Source organism: Rhinopithecus bieti, unplaced genomic scaffold, assembly GCF_001698545.2.
Source record: "Rhinopithecus bieti isolate Rb0 unplaced genomic scaffold, ASM169854v2 scaffold_15850, whole genome shotgun sequence".
Lineage (NCBI taxonomy): Eukaryota > Metazoa > Chordata > Mammalia > Primates > Cercopithecidae > Rhinopithecus > Rhinopithecus bieti.
In genome coordinates, this window is record NW_016809273.1 from 4,803,201 (window position 1) to 4,828,565 (window position 25,365).

The 25,365-nt window shown below is 35.6% G+C and overlaps 1 protein-coding gene across 3 annotated transcripts in view; it reads left to right on the forward strand.

Moving 5' to 3' along the window:
- Positions 1-25,365, forward strand: part of GABRB2 (gamma-aminobutyric acid type A receptor subunit beta2) — a 270,353-nt gene that overhangs the window by 202,993 nt on the left and 41,995 nt on the right. For all 3 annotated transcript variants that reach the window (XM_017889046.1, XM_017889044.1, XM_017889045.1), the window contains exons 7-9: positions 19,016-19,153; positions 20,872-21,024; positions 24,343-24,587. In XM_017889046.1, coding sequence (XP_017744535.1) covers positions 19,016-19,153; positions 20,872-21,024; positions 24,343-24,587 — 536 coding nt within the window. The remainder of the gene's footprint in view (positions 1-19,015; positions 19,154-20,871; positions 21,025-24,342; positions 24,588-25,365) is intronic.

Genomic DNA, 25,365 nt, shown 5'->3' on the forward strand with positions numbered 1-25,365 from the left:
ATAGGAGACCTGGGTGACATCTTAGTATAAGACAGAGAAGTCAGGCTTTATGAGGAGTTCATTGAAACTAAAGCCTGAATGAGGAATAAGAAGCATCCATGTAGAGATCTTCACAAAGGGAATACAAGGCAAGTGCTAAGAGACAAGAATGAGCTCTTTGTGTTTAAAGAGAAAAGAGGACCAATATAGTTCGACTTAAAGAGCAGGGGAAAAAGTAGTAATATTAGGATAGTACAAAAGTAATTGCAGTTTTTGCAACTAAAAGCAATTGCAAAAGTAATTAATTACTTTAAATTACAAAAGTAATAATTTTTTTTAGTTAGTCTTAATAGATGACTTCAAAGAGGTGGGCAGGAACGAAGTCAGATCATGTAAAAAGGTTTGTTTTATTTATATGGTAAAATGAGACGCTTTTCGAAGATTTTGAGCTAGGTGCCATAGTTAGTATTTTGTTTGCTTGTTGCTGTTTTTTAAGCTTACTTCCCACTACAGATTGTAAGGGGATAAAAGTGGAAGCAGGCAAACCAGTTAGGCATCTATATCAGTTTCCGCAGCATGAGATGATGTAGTCATGGTCTTTGATGTCAGCTGGGGGAGACAAGGAGAATTTGGTGAATGTATTTTAGAGGTAGAGCCCATAGAAGTTGCTAGACTTTCCTTTTGGGATGCAGTTGTGTCACATTTGCAGATATATCTGTTATTCATTCTCTTAGATACAGATTTAAATATTAGAGAGTCTCATAGTCCCAGGATACCCCATATCTAAGAATATACAAATATATGCATGTATATATAAATAGGACATTCTTGATATATTTTAAGGAATGTTTCAAACTTTAGAGCAGAGTTTCACTCTATGTATAGAGGTGTGGTATGTTTATTAAATATATAGCCTCCTAGGTCCAACCTCAGGCCTACACAGTTTGACCCAGGACTAGGCATATTTAGCAGGTTCTATAGGTTCTATAGGTGATTTGGTGGCCCAACAAAATCTGAGGAGACTGTAGATGGCCCAGCAAAATCTGGGGAGACTGTAGAGGCAAATCATCCTCTAAGTCTTAGTGCTACTGTCTTAAATACTAATTTGCTGTGTTGGAAATGTTAGTCCTTTACTTTTCTTTCTCATCGTAGAAACCATTTGTGTGTGAAACTGTAGCTCTATAAAGATGATGTAGTTTGGAGAAAACTGCCCCTTGGATCTGAAAATCAACTGAGTTTTGCTCCTGTCAAAAAATTACACTATTATCTACAATTGCACAATCCTTGGGGACTAAAGAAATACCTTTTAGTACTTTAGGTTTTTTGTTTTGCTTTATTAAATAAATCATTGTCGCTAGTTTGCTTTAATGTTGGATCCTAAAGAATATCCAGGTTTTATATAGACAACTACTAATAAAAACAGTTGATTTAGATTGGTAGGGTCAGCACAAAGACACCATGTACATTGGACTTATCTGCTACCAAATCAAATATACTACTTTGATTATTTTCAGACATTTAGGCAACTTGTCTTAGACAAACTGGGTTACAGATTCAAGTTGTAAGTACTAGAGCTGCAATTCAGGAGGCCAGTAACAGCTTGCACACCTCACCTAAACACCTCATCATCTTGAAATTTGGAGCTTGCTTTTGATATTTATCAGTTTGAAATCACTGGCCTAATTACTTTTCAGTTAGGATATGAGCAAATTTCCTGTAGTTGTCAATAACCAATGTGGAAGGAAGGAGCTTCCCCATTCTTAACTGGTTTACGGAGTTTGGAAAGGTACTGGTCAAGGTACTCCTTCCTTTACTACTCTGTCCAGCCCTGCAAGAGGAGGTATATTACTCTATCGGATATTTTTAATGTGCTTAGTATTCACTGACAATGCAGATTAAGTGATTTGCCCAATTCCAAATCCGTGAGTGAGCACTTAGTAGCTTGTGCATAAGAAATAAACAACTATTTTCTAATTTGAACTGAAGCCAAAAGTTGTATTGGAAGCTCAATTGTTAAACTATCCAAAATTAAAAATAAATATTTCGCCTTAGCTATAAATATAAGTAATCAGAATAATAATAGCCAGTAATCATTAAGACAGTGTTCTAATTGCTTTGCAGGTATTTTCTATAGTTCTCAGAACAACATGGAAAATATAAGCAGTATCATTGGCTTTTTTACAGTAGTTAGGCTTCATTGACTTACTAGAAAGTAGGCAGAATTTGAATGGAAACCTACGTGATTTTCTGAAAATTGCATTTGTTCTTAGTGTTTGTATTAAGGCCATGTGGCCATTTCCAAGATAACAGGTTTATTAGTTTTTTTATTTATTAATTTTAATTGACAAAATGGTATATATGTAAAATTATTATGTACAGCATGAAGTATTGAAATATGTACACATAGTAGAATAAACAAACTCAAGCTAATTAACATACACATTACCCCACATACTTATTTTTTGCATGAGAACACATAAAATCTATTCTCAGCAATTTTCAAGAATAAAATACGTTGTTATTAACTATAGTCACAATTCTCAGCTATTTTCAAGAATAAAATATGTTGTTATTAAATATAGCCACAATGTGGGACAACAGATCTTTTGAATTTATCCCTCCTATCTAACTGAAATTTTGTAACCTTTGACTACCCTCTCCCCAGTCCCACTCCTGCCAACCTGTGGTAACCACTATTCTACTCTCTACTTAGATGAATTCAACTTTTTAGATTCTACATATAAGTGACATTATGCAATATTTGTCTTTCTGTTCCTGGCTTATTTCACTTAACATAATGTTCTCTAGGTTCATTCATATTGTCGCAAATGACAGGATTTTTATTTTTTTTTTTTTATCTTTTTAATCGTGAGTAGTATTTCACATTTTCTTTATCCACTTATCCATTGATGGACACAGGTTCATTTTATATCTTGGCTACTATAAATAGTATTTCAGTGAACATGGGAGTACAGGTATTTCGTTGTCATACTAATTTCAGTTCCTTTGGATATATACCCAGTAGTGCAATTGCTGGATTATATATAGGGTAGTTCTATTTTTAAGTTTTTGAGGAACTTCTATGCTGTTTGCCATAGGTTGTACTAAATTTACATTCTCACCAGTGGTATACAAGTGTCCTGTTTTCTCCACATCCTCACCAATACTTGTCTTTTGTGTTGTTGATAATAGCCATCTTAACAGGCATGAAGTGATATCTCACTGTGGTTTTAATTTGTATTTCTCTGATGATTAGTGAGATTGACCACATTTTTATATACCTGTTGGTTGTTTGTATGTTTTTACATACATTTAAGAAATGTCTATTTAGGTTATTTGCCCATTTTTTAATCAGATTTTTTGTTTTCTTGCTATTGAGTTGTTTCAGTTTGTATTTTGGACATGAACCCCTTATTAGAAGTATGGTGTGCAAATACATTCTCCTATTCTGTAGGTTATCTCTTCAATCTGTTGATTGTTTCCTTTGCTATGCAGAGCCTTTTAATTTGATGTATTCCCATTTGTATGTTTTTGCTTGTGTTGCCTGTGCTTTCTGGGTAATAGCTCCAAAAATTATTGCCCAGACCAATGTCATAGAGCTTTTCTGAAAACCCTATGTTTTCTTCTAGTAGTTTTACATTTTTAGGTCTTACTTTAAGTCTTTAGTCCATTTTGAGTTGATTTTTGTATCTGGCATGAAACAAGGGTTTTAATTTCATTCTTCTGCATATGCATGGCTGGTTGTTCCAATGCTATTTATTGAAGAGATTGTCCTTCCCCATTATGTGTTCTTGGCATCATTGTTAAAAAGAAATTGACTATAAATATATGGATTTATTTCTGGGCTCCTTATTCTGTTCCATTTGTCTATGTGTTTTTTTTTTATGCCAGTGCTATGCTATTTTCATTACTATAGTTTTGTAATATATTTTGAAGTCAGATAGTATAATGCCTCTATAGCTTTGCTCTTTTTTCTTCAAAATTGCTTTGTTTATTCAATGTCTTTTGTAATTTCCTATGAACTTTAGGATTGTTACTTCTATTTCTGGAAAAATGTCATTGGAATTTTGATAAGGAATGCATTTAATGTGTAGTATGAACATTTTAATAATTTGAATTCTTCCAACTCATGAACATGTGTGTATTCTCTAAAGGGACAGAATTAATAGGATAAATGAATATATGAAGGGGACTTTATTAGGAGAATTGACTCACATGATCACAAGGGGAAGTCCCACAATAGGCCATCCGCAAGCTGAGAAGCCAGGAAGCCAGTCCCCAAATTTCAAAAGTAGGGAAGCCAGTAGTGCAGTCTGTGGCCAAAGGCCTGAGACCCCCTGGAAGTTCACTGGTGTAAGTCCGAGAGTCCAGAAGCTGAAGAATTTGGGGTCTGATGTTTGAGGACAGGAAGCATGGAGCATGGGAGAAAGATGGAGACCAGAAGACTTAGTCAGTCTAGTCCTTCCCCGTGTTCCTCTGTCTGCTTTTATCCTGACCACATTGGCAGCTAATTAGATGTTGCTCACCCAGATTGAGGGTGGGTCTGCTTCTCCCAGTCTACTGACTCAAATGTTAATCTCCTTTGGCAACACCCTCACAGACACATTCAGGAACATCCTTCAATCCAGTCAGGTTGACACTCAACCATAAAAATGTGCTATCTTTTCATTTCTTTGTATCATCTTCAATGTATTTATGAGTGTTTTATAGCTTTCTGTGTACAGGTCTTTAAACTCTTTGGTTTAATTTATTCTTAATTTTATTTTTTAGCTATTGTAAATTGGATTGTTTTATTGATTTCTTTTTTGGTTACTTCGTTGTTAGTGTACAGAAACTTTACTGATTTTTATGCTGATTTTATCTCCTGAGTCTTTATTGAATTTGTTTATTAGCTCTAAAAAATTTTTGGTGGCACCTTTTGGATTTTCTGTATGTATCATGTCATCTGCAAACTGGTACAATTTAACTTCTTCCTTTCCAATGTGGATGCCTTTTATGTTCTCTTGCCTAATTGCTCTATGACTTCCAGTTGAATAGAAGGGGCAAAGTGGACATCCTTGTCTTACTCCCTATCTAACATAAAAGCTTTAAACTTTTCTCCATTAAGTAGAATGTTAGCTGTGGGTTTGTCATTGACAGCCGTGATCGTTCTGACTACATTCCTTCTATACCTAATTTGCTAAGAGTTTTTTTATTATGAAAAGGTTTATTATTTATTTGCTTAACAGCTTAAAACAGACCTTTTTTTTTTTTTTTTTTTTTTGAGACGGAGTCTTGCTCTGTAGTCCGGGCTGGAGTGCAGTGGCCGGATCTCAGCTCACTGCAAGCTCCGCCTCCCGGGTTCACGCCATTCTCCTGCCTCAGCCTCCAGAGTAGCTGGGACTACAGGCGCCCGCCACCTCGCCCGGCTAATTTTTTGTGTTTTTTGTAGAGACGGGGTTTCACCGTGTTAGCCAGGATGGTCTCGATCTCCTGACCTCGTGATCCGCCCGTCTCGGCCTCCCAAAGTGCTGGGATTACAGGCTTGAGCCACCGCGCCCGGCCCAGACCTTTCTTATTTTATAACTTTTGAGGATCAAAAATAAGGATTGGCTTAGCTAGGGGATTCCAGCTCAAGGTCTCTCATGAAGTTGCCATCAAGCTGTTTTCTGGGGCTATGGTCTCATTCGAAAGCCCAAACAGGAAAGGCTCTTCTTTCAAGCCCGCTTAAGCAGTTGTGGCAAGCTGAAGTTTCCTGCAGGCTGTTGTAAAAGGGCATCAGTTCTTCTGACTGTTATCTGGAGAGCTCCCTCAGTTTCCCACCATGCGAGTCTCTCCATGGGGCAGTTTACAACATAGAAGAGCAAGAAATCAGAATGACAGAAAAAGGCTGCAAGGAAATCCTGGACAGAAACTTCCATCTTTTTGTAACCTAATTTCAGAAGGAACATATCACCGCCTCTCTTGTATTCTTTTTTTCAGAAGTGCATCAATAAATACAGCCTACACTCCAGGGGAGGGGAATTAAGTTTCACCATTTGTGGACTATCAAAGAATTTGTGTATATATCATTCAAATCACCACAGCTACTAATTCCATATTCAACTTGAATACAAGAACTACAAATATCTAAGGATGTTGCATTTATCTTGGCTGAGTTTGGGTCTTGATGATTCTTTAATAAATAGCAATTATTTAATTTTTAATATCTTAATAATCATTTAATGTCTCTCATAGGTCCTGTATTTTGTTTTGGGTTTTTTTTTTTTTAAGTTTATTTAAGGAATTTTTTTTCCTGAAGCCGAGAATGTAATTAGTAGTTTAGAAAAGAACAGATTTGCATAAATATTGGTCAAGGCTTTTTGTATTACTTGAGCTATTTTCTGCATAACTGTTTTTTGAGATGAAATTTTTTTATTCTATGCAAGAAGTCCCAAATGGTAACTCCTTGGCCGGCACTAATGAAGTCACTTTCAGAGTCTTATTTGTGTGAATTAATTTGCATAGGTATTTAAGGGGCATATGAAGAGAGTTGGCAATTCACTTATTCACATATGTACGCCTTTCAGTGGGTTGATAGTCTGATATAAATGAACAATAGCTTCAATTATATACAAACGCATTAGTTTCCTTTTCAAAATATGCAAGCTCCACTTCATCAAAGGATAACCAAATGAGTTAAATTAAATTTAAAAGTTTTCAAATATATATATATATATATAAATTTAGTCTAAAATATAAAAATGATCTTTAAATCCCTAGCCATTCAAAAGTGTATTATGTTTGCTTCTACTACAGAGGAAAACAAGTTGGCTAGTTTTTGGTAATTTTTAATAATTAAAATTTTAATGAATTATTTATAATTTTAATTAAATCACAGGATTGTAGATTACAGATCCTTTGGAACTGTGATTCTCAAAGTGTGTTCCAGAGACACTTGGAGGTTTCTGAGACCCTTTTGATATATCCTTGAAGTCAACACTTTTTTGTAACAAAACCAAGACTTGACTTGCCTTATTCACTTTCATTTTTTCACAGTGTACAGTCATGTTTTCCAGGGGCTAAATGAAATAAGGTATTTCAAAAATAAATGTAGAAACTAATATGAGAATCTGAGAATCCATCTATCTTCTGTTAATCANGATCTTTAAATCCCTAGCCATTCAAAAGGGTATTATGTTTGCTTCTACTACAGAGGAAAACAAGTTGGCTAGTTTTTGGTAATTTTTAATAATTAAAATTTTAATGAATTATTTATAATTTTAATTAAATCACAGGATTGTAGATTACAGATCCTTTGGAACTGTGATTCTCAAAGTGTGTTCCAGAGACACTTGGAGGTTTCTGAGACCCTTTTGATATATCCTTGAAGTCAACACTTTTTTGTAACAAAACCAAGACTTGACTTGCCTTATTCACTTTCATTTTTTCACAGTGTACAGTCATGTTTTCCAGGGGCTAAATGAAATAAGGTATTTCAAAATAAATGTAGAAACTAATATGAGAATCTGAGAATCCATCTATCTTCTGTTAATCATTAACATTAAGGAGATTTACAGAAATTTTTAACAATACAGTCTTGTTAATTTTCTTCTGTTTTGGAAAATATAGTTATTCTTCATAATATATTATTTATATTCATCAGAAAATAGGATTGTTTTTGTTGGTTTCAATTAATTAATGATAAATATTTTTAAATTTATGTTTTAATTCCTAACATGGTAAATACGAAGTGCTATAACCCACATAAAATTATTTTGTAATCCTTAATAGTGTTGCAGTATAAAGAGGTTCTAAGACCAAAAAGTTGAGAATTGCTGTTTTAGAATAACAATTTTTTTCAGGTATAGAAACTGAGCTCTATGAAGACTGTATGATTTGCTCAAAATTCTACAGCTCATGTATAGCAGGGTGGGGACTGGAACCTAGGTAGGTCTTCTGATTTGTGTTATGTCATATGGCTTAACCTATAGTATTCATAAAACCAGTTGGAGATTCCCTTTAGCAACGTCCAGCTGTGATTATGAATGTCATCCTGGAGGTAAAGATGTATAAATCACCCAATTAATGGGGAAAAAATGGTTTGTTTTCTGTTTTCTATAGAACCTAGCATTCTCTATTAGATTTTGCTACTTTTTAATCTAACCCAAAACCTAGTAGATTAAAACAAAAAACATTTATTGTCACTCAGAAGGCAGGTCAGCTGGGAGGTTCTGCCAATCCAAGCCAGGCCCAGCTGATTTTAGCTGGGCTCAGATATGCATCTGTGGTCCTCACAGAGGTGGGCTAAAGACTGTCTGGCTGGCTGCCATGATGAAGGTAACTGAGTCACATGGACTTAATCATACAGCAGGCTATCCAAGGTCTGTTTGCAGCATAAGCTTAGACCTGGCCCAAGGATACTATTTTTGATTAAAGCAAGTAGCAAGGGCAGCTCACATTCAAGGCGTAGGGAAATACTCTACCTCTGCATGCGGGGAGCTGCAAAGTCACACTACAAAGTAGAGTGCACATAATTACAGAATTTTTTGTAATTTTACAAAATAATTCAAAAATATGGCTTCGAATAATAGTGTCAAGTGTTAAATGTAGCAACTATGGGACTGGATTTCAGTGTTAAAGCAGATTGAGTTCAATCCTCATTTCTAGCATTTGGACAAGTCACTTAACCTTTTTAACTTGCACATTCTTCATCTGTACAATAAGAAAAATAGTTTCTCCATTAACGGATTCTATTAACGATTAGATGAGGCAATGCATGTAAAGTACTTTGCTTCACACAAGAAATGCTTTAGAAACATTAGCTAGTGGCCATTTAAAAAGCTCATGCTCTAGATCAATTCATTGAACTGACTCTCCTAGACAAAATAGCAATGCCATGTTTAACTGTGCCTATATGTCTGCATGAGCAGCAGGTCTGCTGTTCACTTCCAAGATCTCTGTCCTGCTATTTACATAAGCCCTTTCTCCTAACACAAGTTCAGTCTATCTCAGTAAATATGTACTGAATATCTGATATTTGCCTCCTTTCTGCTCCAAGCCATGGTTACAAATTTTAAGAATGTATGCTTCTTGTTTAAATAAGAACTCATAGTTGAGTAAAAAAGATAAAATCCTTACCAGATAATTTCAATTAAATGTACTAAGTGCTAATAGAGGATAGCACAGATAAGGGTTCATATCTAAAGTTTAGGGACAGTATGAAAATTTGTCTTACTATTCAAGATACATGCTAACAGTCCATATTGTAGACTAATAACTCTTTTAGACCCAAAATGTATCTTCAGGAGCATCCTGCCTGCAATTCCTTAAATAAGCAAGTCTTCAGCTGACCCCTATCCCAGTGAAGATGTGCAAAAGAATGGTTTAAGATGGAGAGACCTAGACCAGTTCCTACATCATTCAGATAGGACTTTACTTTCTCTGTTACCTCTTATTAGAAAATAGATATGTTGGTGTAACAGTTGATGACACTTTATTGCACATTTGTGCATATCACCTGGACCATTCAATTGACCTTGTTAATTTAAACATCTTCCATTATCACTTTTGAGTTAACCAACTCTTCTGTGTGACTATATCCACTTCTCACCAGGGAACATTATTCCATTTGAGCTGTAGGTATCAGCTCCCTCTGGAGACAATTGTGGCAGAGTGGTTTCCAACATCTATCAGGCCAGAGAAAGTCATTATCAGAGGGTCATGGCCATTCAAAGGAAGCTTTTGTTCAACTTCGGAATGAAAATACAAATTAAAAGTCAGCAACATCAAGAATTTTCCCTCAACACAGAGGCCTTTACTCCAACTTGGTAGCTACTTTTTATAAACGGGTAGTGGCAGCATTGCCTTTCTTTTAATAACTGTGATACTCTGAGACAAGTGTATGAGAATTCCACATCCCAAGCCACTAATGATGCTTAGGATTGCAATCCGACTACCTTGCAATTCAGCGAATGACATCTGCTCATCACTGCATTCTCAGAGGGGGATCTGAGGAGCCACAAGTAAACGGATTAGCATGTTGACAGTTTAGTTCAGCAAACTTGGGTGAGTGCCACTCTGAATTAAGACCTGTATTAAGAAGGAAAAGAGCTACAGAGAAGGACTGGACATGGTTCTTCACCTTCTTGAAAGATAGTCTAGAGGGGGAAGACCATCCAACAAACATCCACAAATCCTCTAATGCAAAACTGCCTGTGAGAACCACACTCATAGAAATTCCACTAGAGTGCTGTGGAAATATCAGAGGAGTAAAGATAGAACAATTGCAACTTAAGGAAAGCAAGATAGTGTCTTGGGAAAGTTGGAAGTTGAAATATGTCTTTAAAGGGTGCAGACAGTTGATGTGAAAGGGGAAAATATTTTAAGTAACTGAAATAACTTGAACCAGTACCTTGAGGTCAAAGGATTTCTGAGGATTGCTGAAGAGTATGAGCAAAAGATGAGAGATTTGGAAAAAGAACAAGAATAATAGAAAATGAGGCTGCAGGTAGAAGCTACAGTGATGGAGTTTTGGATGCCTGAAGAATTTGCATTGAAGTTGAATTGAAGTGGGAAATTCTCACTTCCCCAACAGGGATATCCAACAAGGAGTTTTCTATGTTTTGTTTTGTTTTGTTTTTTTAATTCTGTTTTAGTTTTAAAGCATAGAAATTTATCATAAACATTTTTTTCATCTTTTAAAATTTTTATTGAGCTGTAAGATACAAAGTGCACAAATATTAAGTATACTGATCAATTATATTTTACGTTCTGTGATACATGTGCAGAAAATGCAGGTTTGTTACATAGGTATACACATGCCATGGTGGTTTGCTGCACCCATCAACCCATCATCTACATTAGGTATTTCTCCTAATGCTATCCCTCTCCTAGCCCCCAATCCCCCGACAGGCCCCTGTGTGTTATGTTCCCCTCCCTGTGTCCATGTGTTCTCATCATTCAACTCCCACTTATGAGTGAGAACATGTGGTGTTTGGTTTTTTGTTCCTGTGTTAGTTTGCTCAGAATGATGCTTTCCAGCTTCATATATGTCCCTGCAAAGAACATGAACTCATCTTTTTTATGGCTGCATAGTATTCCATGGTGTGTATGTGCCACATTTTCCTTATCCAGTCTATCCATTGATGAGCATTTGGATTGGTTCCAAGTCTTTGCTATTGTGCACAGTGCTGCAATAAGCATATGCGTGCATGTGTCTTTACAGTAGAGTGATTGATAATCCTTTGGGTGTATACCCAGTAATGGGATTGCTGGATCAAATGGTATTTCTGTTTCTAGATCCTTGAAGAATAACCACACGGTCTCCCACAATGGTTGATCCAATTTACACTCCCACCAACAGTGTAAAAGCATTCCTGTTTCTCTACAGCCTCACCAGCATCTGTTGTTTCCCATCAACTTAAAAAAAAAAAAATAGTAGCAGCATATGTAGTATAAATATTGGAGAAAGGCAGAAACCCTAAAAGGTTGCTGACAGGTCTATTGAAGGATATGAATAAAAGATGCAGAAATCCAATGCCAGAGTGTAGTATTCTTAGCCTAATGAGGCAAAATATTTAAGTAAAACTGGCGTGAATACAAATTTGCAGAAAAATTTTGGACCTAGCCCCATCTCTGTATTTTCTGCTATTGGTGAGTGTAGGTCATAGACTATTTAAGGAAACCATGCCCCTGAATAGAGACAGCATCAGCAACGTTTCCTCCTATTCCTTGTAAAGGAGATCGAACTAGGAAAAAATATTTTAATGTTGGAGCTTATGAAAACTTTTGTTCAGAAAAAAACTTTCTTCTTCTTTGGATATGGCTAGATCCAAGATTTTTCTTGCCTGACACTTACCACATGGCAAATGACTTATACTCAGTAAAAATCTCCCAATCTACTGCTACCCTAAGGATGGTCCATGGACAAATAGCATCAGCATCACCTGGGAGTTTATTAGAATTTCACTATCTGGGGTTTCACCTATTAAATCAGAATCTGCATTTTCACAAGATTTTCAAGTGATTTCTGTGCACATGAGCTTAAGAAGCATTGGCCTACACTTTATGCCAAAGGTTTTCTGACTTGTCAATGTTACTTCAGGACTTAGAGTTCATGCATATGGGTAAATCAAGGTTAGATGAAGGGGAAGAATCCTGATAACGATAACACTTCAGTTCTCTGTAGAGATGGAACGTTATAAAGAGCTTAAGGCAGTGCCTGGTACATAGGGCTCTATAGTTGGTAGCTGCTATATATTATCATTGTTGTGGCTATTTTGTTTATTATTATTAACTGGTTTCTTTTACCTGGGTCAGTAGATTAATTTGCTTAGTCTCTCTAAACATAAGTAAGAAAATGTAAGAAACACATTATGGAGCCAAATTTGTAGAAACAGCTAACAGATCACCCTGCTCCATACAAAGACAACAAATACACAATTTTGCATTAGAATCTGAATGGAGATATGGTCTTTAAAGCCCACAATCTGACATTTTACTTGCTTATTAATGATTTCCTATTCTCCTACATCATAAGATTTGAATTTAAAAAATTGTACTTACACACAAAAAAATAGGTCATCTTTGATGAAGGTTGAATGCTGGGCCATGACTTACTTGATGGTGTCCTTACTAAGACGCCACTAGATAATCAAGCCTGACCTACCCTATGCCGATTATTTTGAGCTACTTGAGGTCTAGAAATGATTTGACAGCAAAAAATGTGTCTAGCAGTTCATCTGAAGAGCAGAGTGAAGAATAAGATGCAATTAAGGAGTCAGAGCAATCACTCAGAGTGTCTTTGGAACACTTTCGATATTGAATTGAAAGAGTTCTGGCTGACAAGTGTGTGTCTGTCTCTGCCTCTCGAAATATCCCAGTGACTCTCATTGGCATTGACTGTGCTCAGTCCTGTACTTTTGCAGAGCACACAGGCCTTTGCATGGAGTGGATTTCATTCTAATGGTGGACTGACAGACTTCTAATTAAGGTCACTCAAGCTAGTCATGAGAAGAATGCTTGCCTTCTGGCTGAACATTCAATCATGCTGCTTCCCTGAAATATTTGTCTCTCTTGCTCCATAAAAAGATAATTCTATCTCTATGGTATGGCCACTTTTTTCTCTCCTGGAAACATTTTTGGAGGGAAAAATGGTTAACCCACTAAAAATCAGAATCTGTCTCTGAGGGACTGTGGGTCTTCTGCAGTGCTTACCTGGCTTTCGAGGGAACACAAATAAAGAGCACTGTGTATGACTTCCCTAAAATGTGTGAATAATTGCAGTCCAATATTTTATGGAATGATTATACCAGGGAGGGTATTTTCATATGCTAAAAAATGTATATGGTTAAATAAATTTGAGATATTCCAGGAGTAAGTAAAATTAAGCAGATTACTTATTGCAGGTTTTCCTGAACTACTGTTTTAAATGTTTCATGACTTTATAATAGGGAGCCAAATTGGGTAGTTACTCCCAAATATATTGATTGTGTAACCCTTTTCCATGAAGCACATTACAGGTTAGTGTTTTTGAGAACGGAAATCAAGTTTTACTAATAGTTATTTACAGACTAATAATAGTAACTATAAAACATTTTAGATACAAATGGAAGGTATGTGCTAAATTATTTTATGATGAAGTATTTTATTCAAAAAGTGCTGTGATGTACACCTAAAATGCTGTGATGTACACATTAAATTTATGCACCTTTTAAGATGGTTCTTGAAAGATGGAAACCACCATGATTAGTGTGAACTATCGCAATAACGTTGACCCATAGTTCTCATTGATTGCCAATTGGTTATGATGACAAAATTAACAGATTAAAGCAATTGCTATGTGAAAATTGCTATACTGGATACAATCCTAGAATATTTACCAATCCAAATGAGAAACAAAGTTTAAATAAGTAATGAGAAAACAATAAGTCACCTTAATTTCCCACTAGAAAAATAAATAGTGGCGTTAATTCACCTTTTCTAAATGTTCTCATTGGTTCCTGCTGTTTAATATCTTGGCACAGATTCATATTTTTTGCACAGTAAAACAATTCTAAAATGAAATATTGACTTAGTAGATAACAAAATAGATATGTAGATTGACAGTAAAGAGAGAAAAAACTTTTTAAAATGCTATGTTATATGATCAGGTAATGTCACAATTGTGAGATCGTATTTAGTTATTATGTAAATGCTTTAAAATGGTATTTCTATTTCTTAGATCCCATATAATACATATTTTTCATCAATGTTTGAAAGAGAACGTATCTATCATTCATATCATATATATATATTTTATAGATTTTTATATTTGTCCTTCCTGATCAGAGGCTTGTAACATTTCATATAACTTTAATTTCTTCAGGTGAATGCCAGTGAATTTGTATTTTAGTTTATTTATAGGCCTTCTGAATTATTATGTGTCTTACGTTTTTGATGATAATACAAACTTATTTAATGACTCAGTTTCTGGAATCCCATTAATAAAATGTAAATGATGAGTTTAATTTGCAGTACATTAATGAAGTACTTCAGTGCATTTCCTTCTGATATCTTTTTTAAAAAATCAAAAATTTTTTTTAACTCATCATTATTATGAAACCTGTAAAAGTCAGGTCAGGTATATTTGCATATGTTTTCTTTTAGTTTTTAATCACTTTGAGAGACTGCTAAATATTCCTCCAGAGAATATCCAAAGAAAAGAAGAAAACGAGGTCTGCTTTAAATGAATCCTATGAAGTATATCGAGTTGTCTTTTAACTTGACCATCTTGGAACTGTCATGGAGCTCATTGCTCTTTCATCTTCAGAAACCAATGATGCAATAGCAACATTTGCTTTCCATTTGTAATCTTCTATTCTCGGTTAGCCTAAAATGAAGTCAAGAGGATTGGATTTTCTAAGACTAGCAGTAGCCAGAAGTAAATACAGTGTGCAGTTTATTGTGTCAGATTCCAAAACCCAAAACATCAAAATAACTTTGAAACTTCTTATTAGCAATTTCCAAAACATTGGAGGGTTCTATAAGTGTGGTTGAACAGCTACGTTTTCCATTGTGCAAATTGTGTGTATTCATTTAATAACCACAAAATAGGACACGAAATGTGTTTTGCATTCATTTTTAATAGTTCTAATTTGAATAACTATCAACTGAAATATTCGTTATTATCTGCTGGTGCTGTTCTAAGCATTTTACATCTTTTTCTGTTTTTTTCTGCCTGACAGCTCTGTGAAGTGACTATTATTATTATATTAGGTGTTGCAATTTACAGGTTAGGAAACAGAAGACAAAGAGATGTGCAGTAACTTAGGAAGAACTAATACATAGGGAGAGATATATAATGAAGAATCTTGAATTATTCTTAAGAGTTCTCTTTATTAGGTGTTTCTTTACTCACTCAGAAAATGTTTATTTAGTGCCAACTGTGTGCCGGCACTATACTCAGAGCAAGAGGCAGAAATAAAAATGCAATACATGATCCTCTACAATATGTAAACATCTAGAGAAGGCATTTACATAAAGCAACAGAAACTCAAATTCACGTGTGCATTAAATAATTGCTTTATTAATTTAATAGTGTTTACTGAGTGCCTACTCCACACAAGGTATTGCCTAGCAAACGCTGTCATTTTACCAAAAGTTTGCAGTTCTTAATAATGTTTCTGCTGTTGGAAAACTAATCAGCGTCTCTTATATAACCTGGTTTAAATGCTATAGACATTCGCATTCCTCTACCTACAGATAAGTTTCTGTTATAATATTTATAGCAATGATAAAAGAAGGTAAATACTGAGGAAGATTAGGAGGAAAGAAACCTGGAGGACCACATATACTCTATTAGTTTAGACCTAGTTCTTTATGTAAGAAATACTGAGTGTTTCATTTTTCTTTTCTCTTCTTTGGAAGATGACTGCATTTGTTTGTACAAAAATGGACGTTTCTTAAACATAGCATATATTTTTTATGGCCTATTGGTGGGGCAGGGAATGCAGTGGAAAAAATGCTTTCCTTAAGGTCAGTCACATAGATATGGCATCAAGTCCTTACTCTATCACTTGCCAGATGTGTGGTTTTTAGCAAGGTCCTTATTCTCTCTGAATCTCAGTTTTCTCAACGATGAGTTAACGACAAAAGTAACTAACTTGCAGGATCAGGGCTCATTATTTCAAATAATGTATATAAATACTGTTCACCTATAAAATGATTGTTGTGAAGATTAAATGAGATAATGAAAGTGAAGTGCTTAATAGACTTCCTAGTAAAATGAATAACAGCACTCAGTAAATAACTGCATTTATTTTAATTGCTATCATTATCTTTTTCATTTGCTAGACAAGTGGTTCTCAGTGTTTTTATGTGTCATCTACAATAGAATTATCTGGAATGCTTATCAAAAAGAAAATCAGATACCCAAGCCAATTCCTGATTAGCTAAATAAGAATCTCTGCTGGTTTCCTGGGCATCTTAAACCCAGTGTCCTTGAAGTAGAGGCTTTAGCTCTCTGTAGAAAGGGATGGTGTCTAGTTAACAAAGTGCCTAGCGTATACCACCAACTAACACAATAAATGGCAGTTGCTACTTTGCAACATGCTGCCAGTTATTATCTTCGAAAATCAAGGAGAATCTTGGTTAGGAGTAACTTCATGGGACATGATTACCATCTTTTTTCATAAATACCTTTTTTCATGTTTATATAATAAAAAAATTTACAGGGCATTTCTGAGTACTTGGTTTGATTTTAGGAGCTATAGTCCTTTTGTTATTCTAAACTGGTTTATCAAAGGTAGGATTGTCATTGTCTCTGAACTATTTCATAACTGAGAGGTACGGATAAAGAACTGATAAGAAATTGGATTACATTTGACATGGAGCCTCAGACTGAGTATTTTGTCACCACATTAGGAAACTTGAAATCATGGGAAAAGTACAGTTATCCTATGGGATAGGCATCTCACTTCTCAGGATTGGGTAGAGAATTTTAGAGGGAAGTGAGGGGCTCTTTTCTGAGAATTTGCCTACTGTTCAATTCACTTAATACCTGGAATGTATGTTGAAATCATGAGTCTGAAATTTACTTTTATGTATTTATTTATATATATTTTTAGAGACAGAGTCTCACCCTGTCACCCAGGCCAGAGTGCAGTGGTGCCATCATAGCTCACCGCAACCTCAAATGCCTGAACTTAATCCTCCCACCTCAGTCTCTCAAGTAGGTAGGACTATAGACATGTACTACTATGCCTGGCCAATTTTTTATGATTTTTTCATAGAAACAGGGTCTCACTATGTTGCCCAGGATGGTTTGAACTCCTGGCCTCAAGTGATCCTACTATGCTGGCCTCCCAAAGTGCTGGGATTACAGACATGAGTCACTGTGCCCAGCCCTGAAATTTACTTTTACATGAAAGTTACATAAAAAAGACTTTCTACCAAAGCAAATGGCTCTTCGTTAGATCATACTAATAAAATATTGCTGGTGTATAATCAATTAAAACTCTACAATTTTGATTTTAATATAGTTTGTGGTGTTTGCAAGTAAAGAAGCCTTTTGAAAATCGTTAACTATATCCAGAGGCCTTGTGGTATTAGAATTTCAAATGCTCTATAACTCTTCCAAAAAACTGTAGTTCTGCATCAGATAAAGTGGCTACTCTTATGAAAAAAAGGGAACTGCAGATTTCTAGAAAAGCTAAACCATACAGCTTGAGCTGTGCTGTTTGATGTAGATTCTCCAATTGAAGGTATCCTAGTTCTTTGGGGAAAAAAAAACATTTTTTTCTGCCTTATTTTAAAGATTGAACTCCCTCTCTTTGGAGGAAAGAGAGGTGGTTTGTTGACAATCATCTAGGGCTAAGAGTCAAGGATTGGTATTCTTGTCATCCCTGTCACACTGGCTAGTCACATGTCAAAAGGCAAAGAATTTAAGCAGTCTTTTAAATTTGTTGGGTTGTTTTTGGAAATGGCAGAGCAATATCCATCTTGCCTGTCTCCCAGACTTGTAAAAATCAACTATCCAGATGCAGAAGTTCTTTGAAAAGATAAATGTGATATCTCTTCACATGAAATGTGGTATATGCTTTTTATTTGGGGTTTTTTTGGAGGGTGGGTGAATTTATAAGATATTATTAATATTCACTGGATACATCCCTGTATAGCACTGTTTACAATCTAATATGTGCTTATTCATTGCTGTTATGTGTTTGCTTACTAGCTAGGATTATATGTGTGCTCATTTCTTAAGATTGTACTCCACCCTGTGAATTGAGAGTATCACTAATAACAGAGAATATGTCTTTGTTATACAGAATCTCATCCCCAGCAACTGTGCCCTGATATGCATAGTACGTGTTTAATAAATAGTTGTGGAATGAATGGAAGCATGCCTCCGAAATGCACTGTGCATGTCCAATGTACACTATGCATTTATATCTACTCCTCAAAGCGATTGAAGTTAATGTTGTTTTGAACTTTTCTGTGGAAGATTTTCTTTGAAACTAAATATGTTACAAAGTCAAATTTGAAAATCAACTACATGAATATTGAACAGATGATTCTTCGTAATCACTTCTGGCTTGAAATTCAAATGTATTATAATTTGTATGCTTTATATTGGGGGAGAATTTGTTAATATTCAGCATTATACTAATAGTTTAAATTATTGTTCTCTTATTTTATCTTCTCATAAAGTAAAACCAGGGTTTTGTGATGATGTTATATGATAATGTGATAATGTTTGATAGAATGGGATTCATAATCAGATAAACCTGGGTTTAAGTCCCAACTATACCACTTCCTAGTTGCAAGAGAGTCTATACTGTTAATTTCTCTAAACTTTTGTAAGTCTAATATAGGCCTAATTATACTACCCTAATGAGATCATCATGAGGATAAAATACAGTAATAGACTTGAAATGTTTTGTATGATACCAAACACATAACAGCCTTAACTATATCTTTATATTATTTATATAGTTCATCTTCTAAACAGGTGTTTTTTTTTTCTGTTTTGTCTGTTTTTTTGTTTTGTTTTGTTTTCTGTATTTGTGTGTGTGCGTGTGTATGTTTCCTTTCACAGATGGATACACAACTGATGACATTGAATTTTACTGGCGTGGCGATGATAATGCAGTAACAGGAGTAACGAAAATTGAACTTCCACAGTTCTCTATTGTAGATTACAAACTTATCACCAAGAAGGTTGTTTTTTCCACAGGTTTGTATCATGGAAAAGTGTTAAAGGAAAATAATCTTCACCATATTTTGTTAAACGTGTTCACTTATATTAGAGTTATGTCCCAGGGAAGCACAATGACTTTAGAAGACAAATCCACTGAAAACCCTCAGTTTCCCATGAAGCGTTTTGCTCCACTAGGGACCCATACTATTACTTTCCAGAAGCCACCCCAGCAGAGCTGAGAGGATCATCTCAGTGTATCTCATTTGCTAGAGAAGCAACTAATTTTTAGAAAGAATACAGGAAGAGAAAGAGGAAGACCTGACTCAGAGCTCTTCCCCAACATTGTAACATTATGCTTCCCGCAGAATTGATCATAATCCCTTGAATCACTGGGAGAGCCAAGTTGCGGTTCATTCAAGTCTGATCACGTGAAATTCTCCAAAGACAATGGGAGGAATTCATATTTTCTTCAAAGGATAAGAATTTCTTTACACAGTTTTACCTCCTTTGTGAACAGAAAGCTGTTTCAGGTATTAAGATTATCCTGAGGCCTTTGCCATCTTTATCCTTCCAGTATGGAGATTTTAGATGGTCATACTTGATTTCATCAGCAAAATTTTGCATTTTGTAGCAATAAAGCTGAGGAAAGTAATTATTTGGTAGACACTCACTTAGGCAAAAATATTAAACCCACAGGGGTATCCTTCTTTATATTTTTCTTATTGAAATAAACCCCACAGGCACAGAAATAACTAATACTGTAATGGCTCTTCTGCTAAGAAGTCAGATACCTTTTGTGCCTACAAACCACTTCAGGCAAAAGCTGTGTGACTTAATAAAAATACAAAGTTGCCTTTAACTTTAAAACAACAACAACAAACAGAAACTTTTCCTAAGTTTGAGGTCTGCTGAATTCCTAAAAATCTATGAAAATCAGTTCCTACTTAGAATACTCTTACTATCATATTCAGACACTTAGCCTAGCCCTCCCAAAACTAAACAAGGCTTTGTTCCAAACAATGAGAATATCCTCTCCCTGGCTACTTATCATGTGAACTTCCTATAGTCTAAGACTGTGCTCTGTTAGTTATCTTGTTTTATTAAAGGGTAGTTCCCCAGGTCATCACAATCAAAGGACCCAGATTTAGGAAGCTGATTCTTTAGTTGTATCTCCCACAAATATTGCTCAAAAGCAATGATTCTCCACCTTTTGGTGGGTCAGGTGTACTTTTAGAACTCCAGTGGAAGCAATGAAACTCTTAGAAAAGAATGCATATACATGAAAACCTACAAAAACCCACATCCCCTGAAACATCACCACTGATCACAGACTTAAACTTTCTGTGGCTTGAGAAGAGTTTTCTTTTACTATGACCAGAACATGCAGCCTCACTCTCATGTAAGACTAACTTAAAGGATGAACTTACTAAGGAACAATTGAAAGAGTGAAAAAAAGGACTGTCTCAAATTGTCCTAACAATTACAAAGGAGGACTATGTTTGATTCACTCTCTGAGGCTGAGTAGGGAAGAGCTGGAATTCTTTTAATTACTGGTGAGTACAGGATGCTTTCCACACTGAGTAACTCCTGGTAATTAGAAACTCAGGGCTCTCCGACTACTTCTGCAGAAGAAAGTGTCCTTTACCAAGAGCTAAATCTGAATTGAGAGACGATGTACTGTTTATGGACCGTTAAAGAAAAGTATCCTATAAATATTGATCGATAATGATGATGTTCTAAAATTGCCTTTCTAGGTTCCTATCCCAGGTTATCCCTCAGCTTTAAGCTTAAGAGAAACATTGGATATTTTATCCTGCAAACATACATGCCTTCCATCCTGATTACCATCCTCTCCTGGGTCTCCTTCTGGATTAATTACGATGCTTCAGCTGCAAGGGTGGCGTTAGGTAAGCCATTTTATTACTGCTTGTGGACTTTGACTCTGTGTGCACATGTCTGTGTTCGCATGCCCGCGTTCTCCTTATCCTGAAATTTGTGATGCATGATGAACTGAACCTCTCACCCTGCAAGAGTTTAGCTATGAGACTTTGGGTGATCTGATTCAGCATTAAATCAATTAAACATGAAGTAAAGCTCTTTCATGTCAGTATTAGTTAACCATATAGCTGTTGATAATGAGATTAGTCCCATCAGTTTGATGTTTTTATTGAAACATATTTCATGTAATGTTGCTTGCATAATTGTTCAATTTGTATCTGTGCTTCTTTACCTAAGAAGAGCTCCCTTCCACCTTTTTTTCTGCATAAAAGACAAGAAAATGTGGTGTGTAGCAAATGGATAAACAGAAAGAATTATAAAGTCTTACTAACATTTCAGAGTAGCATGGCTAAGGCAGGCGACAACAAAGTAAGAATATTGAGAAGTAATCTGTGGCATCTCTCATCTTATGCTTGATTTTTTTTTTTCTAACAAATACAAGAGGAGAATAAATTACATTTCACAAACACTTTTGTTATTAACTTCAGATAAAGTAAATTAATGGCCTTTTACACAATCTTGTTTATTGTGGATTCTGACTATTCCCTTTAAAATGTTGAATTGTTCACTTTTACCATGAAACCTCAATTCAATCATTACGTCCTTAGAAGAGCCACTCATTTATTATTCAACAAATAATTGTTAAATACCGAATATATGCTAATTGTACTAAGCACTGGAGATAGAGCAGTCTTCTGAAAGTTATATCTAGCAGTAAAAGATATACAATAAATTTAATAACCACATAAGTTATACAATATGGTAAATCTATAGAAGGATATAAAGCAAGGGGGCATGGGTTTGCTGGGAGTTCATTTTAGAATAATTAGGGCTGGCTTCACTCAGAAGTTGTCATTGGAGCTAAGACTTGAAGGTTAAGAGCAATGTGGATATCTGGGTGATAATATTCCAGATGACTGCAAAGGCCCTGGGTGGGAGCAATCCAAGAGTGTCAGCAGGAGGCTAGTGAGGCCAGGTGAGTTCAGGAGAAGTAGCAAAGACAATGTTAGTGAAAGGGGCCTAAAAGATCACAAAAGGGCTATCACAAAGGGATGGTAGGCCACGGCAAGGTTTTGCTTTTATTTTGAATGAAATAGCCATTGAATGAGCATAAAAGTGGCATGATTTGATTTCTGTTTTAAAGGGATCACTTCAGCTACGGGGTTAAAATTAAATTATGTGGCTCAATGATGGAAGGAAGGAGAAGGAACGACCTCTCAGGCTGAGTCGAGCACCTGTGATGTATACACTTGCAGTACCATAGACCTGCCCTGTGTTTAGACTAACCACAGTTAAAACTTATGTTTACTTAGTTGTGTGATGTCCTTTTCACCTTCAGCAATGAAAGATCCATGGAGGAAAGGTCCATATCTAGCTTTCTATCTGCAGTGTCTTGCATGGGGAATGGCGCTCAGTAAACAGTTGCGGAATGAAAGAATGAATAAAATTTGCAAATATCCCATTTTTCCAAAGTTGAAACATGTCTTTTTTGTATCTATTACAGGAAGAATGAATAATTTGTTAACTTTTAGAAGACATTTTAAAATGTCTTTATGTGAGCAATTTTTTACTAGGTTCAGAAATACTTCAAAATGAGATTTAGATAAATAGTAAAATCAGCAATGTCAGTTTTATTATATACATATGATACAGGATCATCCGTAGTTGAAATGATGAAGAGAAAATTGAAACTGGAAAATGTCTCAAAATGATGGCTATACAGAAGACATGAGAAATGTAAGATACCTGTATCTAAAGCAAGACCAAGGTTTTATGGGTGTGCTCTGAATCAAATGCTCAGATTTATTTTTTCTGTAGCTGTTTCTTGGTGGAGTATAAAAACAAAATAGAAACTATGACATTATTACTAGTGAGATAAAATTAAATCAGAAAACTATGTCCCCCAAAAATCATAGGAATGAAATTTAACTTTCAGCATGTGTTAATCAGATAGTGTTTAAGGGCCTGGATTCCTGAGTCAGAAAGATTCTCATTCCAATGGCAACTCTACGACTTTCCATCTGTGTGATCTCGACCTCTGATCTTTGTCTATTTTCACGTCACTATTTTGCTACAAAGCTGGACTTTATCATACTCAGGACCTTGGACTTTCAGTGCATTTACCTTCCAATTACAGCTTAGAGGGAAACTACGTCCCACTGTCAGAGATACCAACTCAACAGGACGAACAATTACAGTCTGACCCAGTGTCACATTTTCCATAAGGAGTCCTAGAATGCATCTGTGTTATTTATCTGGGCATTACATACCTAATTGTCCGGTCCATATACCTGAGGACTATGATTCCTGCTTCTCTGTTACCCTCCACTTCTAATTCCCAAATGTTTATAATCATTTATTTATATTGCCTGTATAATGTATTCTTTAATTTCAATACCCTTGTTGTTTTTTTAATTGACTTCACTTTCATCATTCAGTTGGATTACTCTAAAAACATCTTAACTGGCATTCTTTACTCCTGCCATGCCTGCTTCTCCCCATCCTCCACACTGCCACCACAGTGATTGTTCTAAAAGCAAATTGCTCCCTTGCTTGAAGCTGGCCCCTGCTCCACATTGCCTTTAATTTTAAGTTCAAACTCCCCCATTAGGCTCTCTGTATGGCTCATAACCTCCACTCTTCTCACGATTCTTCCCATCCTGTCCTGCAATGTACCCACAATGATTTTCCTGAGATCATGGTAATGGGCTGTGTACTCTCCCCGAAATCCAACCTTGATATAAAAGCTCTCTCCACCAGCAGTCCCCATAAGTTAAACATGACTTTTGACCCCCAGTTCTGGGCTACCTGGGTGACTTTCACTCATTCTCCAGAAATCAACTTAAAAGTCTCTATTTCCTAACCTCGTCCCTGCCACATCAGAAAGCTGACCTAGAGTCCTCTTCATATTCTCAACTCTCACCTTACACATGTGCCCATCATGCCCATCATAGCATTTAATTCACATTTTAAACCCCCACTAGATATATAACTATGAATACAAAAATTTAATTAAAGGAAGTGATCAAAGTGTTCAGTGATCACTGTAAGTTAATTTATTCCTATCTCCATACCCTATCATAGGGCTGGCATAAAATAATAAGGGCCTGATAAATAGGTTGTGACGTATATGAATGAGAAAATGAATATAGATCACCTTTCCAGCTGTTATGAAAGAAGAAAGGAAATAGGAACATTATTACTCTAACTCTCCCATTTTTTTTCAGGAATCACAACTGTCCTCACAATGACCACAATCAACACCCACCTCCGGGAAACTCTCCCTAAAATCCCCTACGTGAAGGCCATTGACATGTACCTGATGGGGTGCTTTGTTTTCGTTTTCATGGCCCTTCTGGAATATGCTTTAGTCAACTACATCTTCTTTGGGAGGGGGCCCCAACGCCAAAAGAAAGCAGCTGAGAAGGCTGCCAGTGCCAACAATGAGAAGATGCGCCTGGACGTCAACAAGGTAAATTCAAAGGGCAAGCCCTCCTTGCTTCTTAAACTCATGGAAGAATGCTAGCAATACAGGTTGATGACCTTGTGAAGCAAATGAGGAAACCAAGCCCAGGGAAGAGAATGGGTAATTTTCCCCTAATCACACAAACAATGAATGATGGAAGCACAATTACAGGCCAAACTCATGATACAAGATTGGGATGCCCTTTTCATTAACAGGAGGAGTGCTCAAAGATGATAAAACCTTTATGATTTTTTCCCACATATGAGTATAGTACCTGTAATTATTTATGCTTTCTTCAAATTTATTCACCTATTTAAAAAGGAAATTTAATGTCACTTCAATCAGTATTACTTGCTGGACAATAGCTTTATATATATATATATATATATGTGTGTGTGTGTGTATATATATATGTAACAAATTTTAAAGACTATATCAGTAAGTTCTAATTTATACTAGATGAAGTCTCTGGTCCTGAAATCTGCATTCTCTTTTACTTAAAGGAAAGATAAGCAGGTATAGAGATGTGTTACAGACCAACCAAGCAACAAACTGAGACTCTTTCTTTGAAGTAATCAGAAGAATATAAGAAGAGTAGAGGGAAAAAGACAAACAATTTTCTCCTTAAATGATAATGTCTTGCACATATACCACTTATCATTGCAGCATTTGACTATATAAGGCCACCATCTTGCTTAACTCAAACATGGTCAAATAATTCCCACAAAACTGTAAACCTTCTTTATTTGTAGTTTTCTTTTTTTTTTTTTTTTTTTTTTTTTTT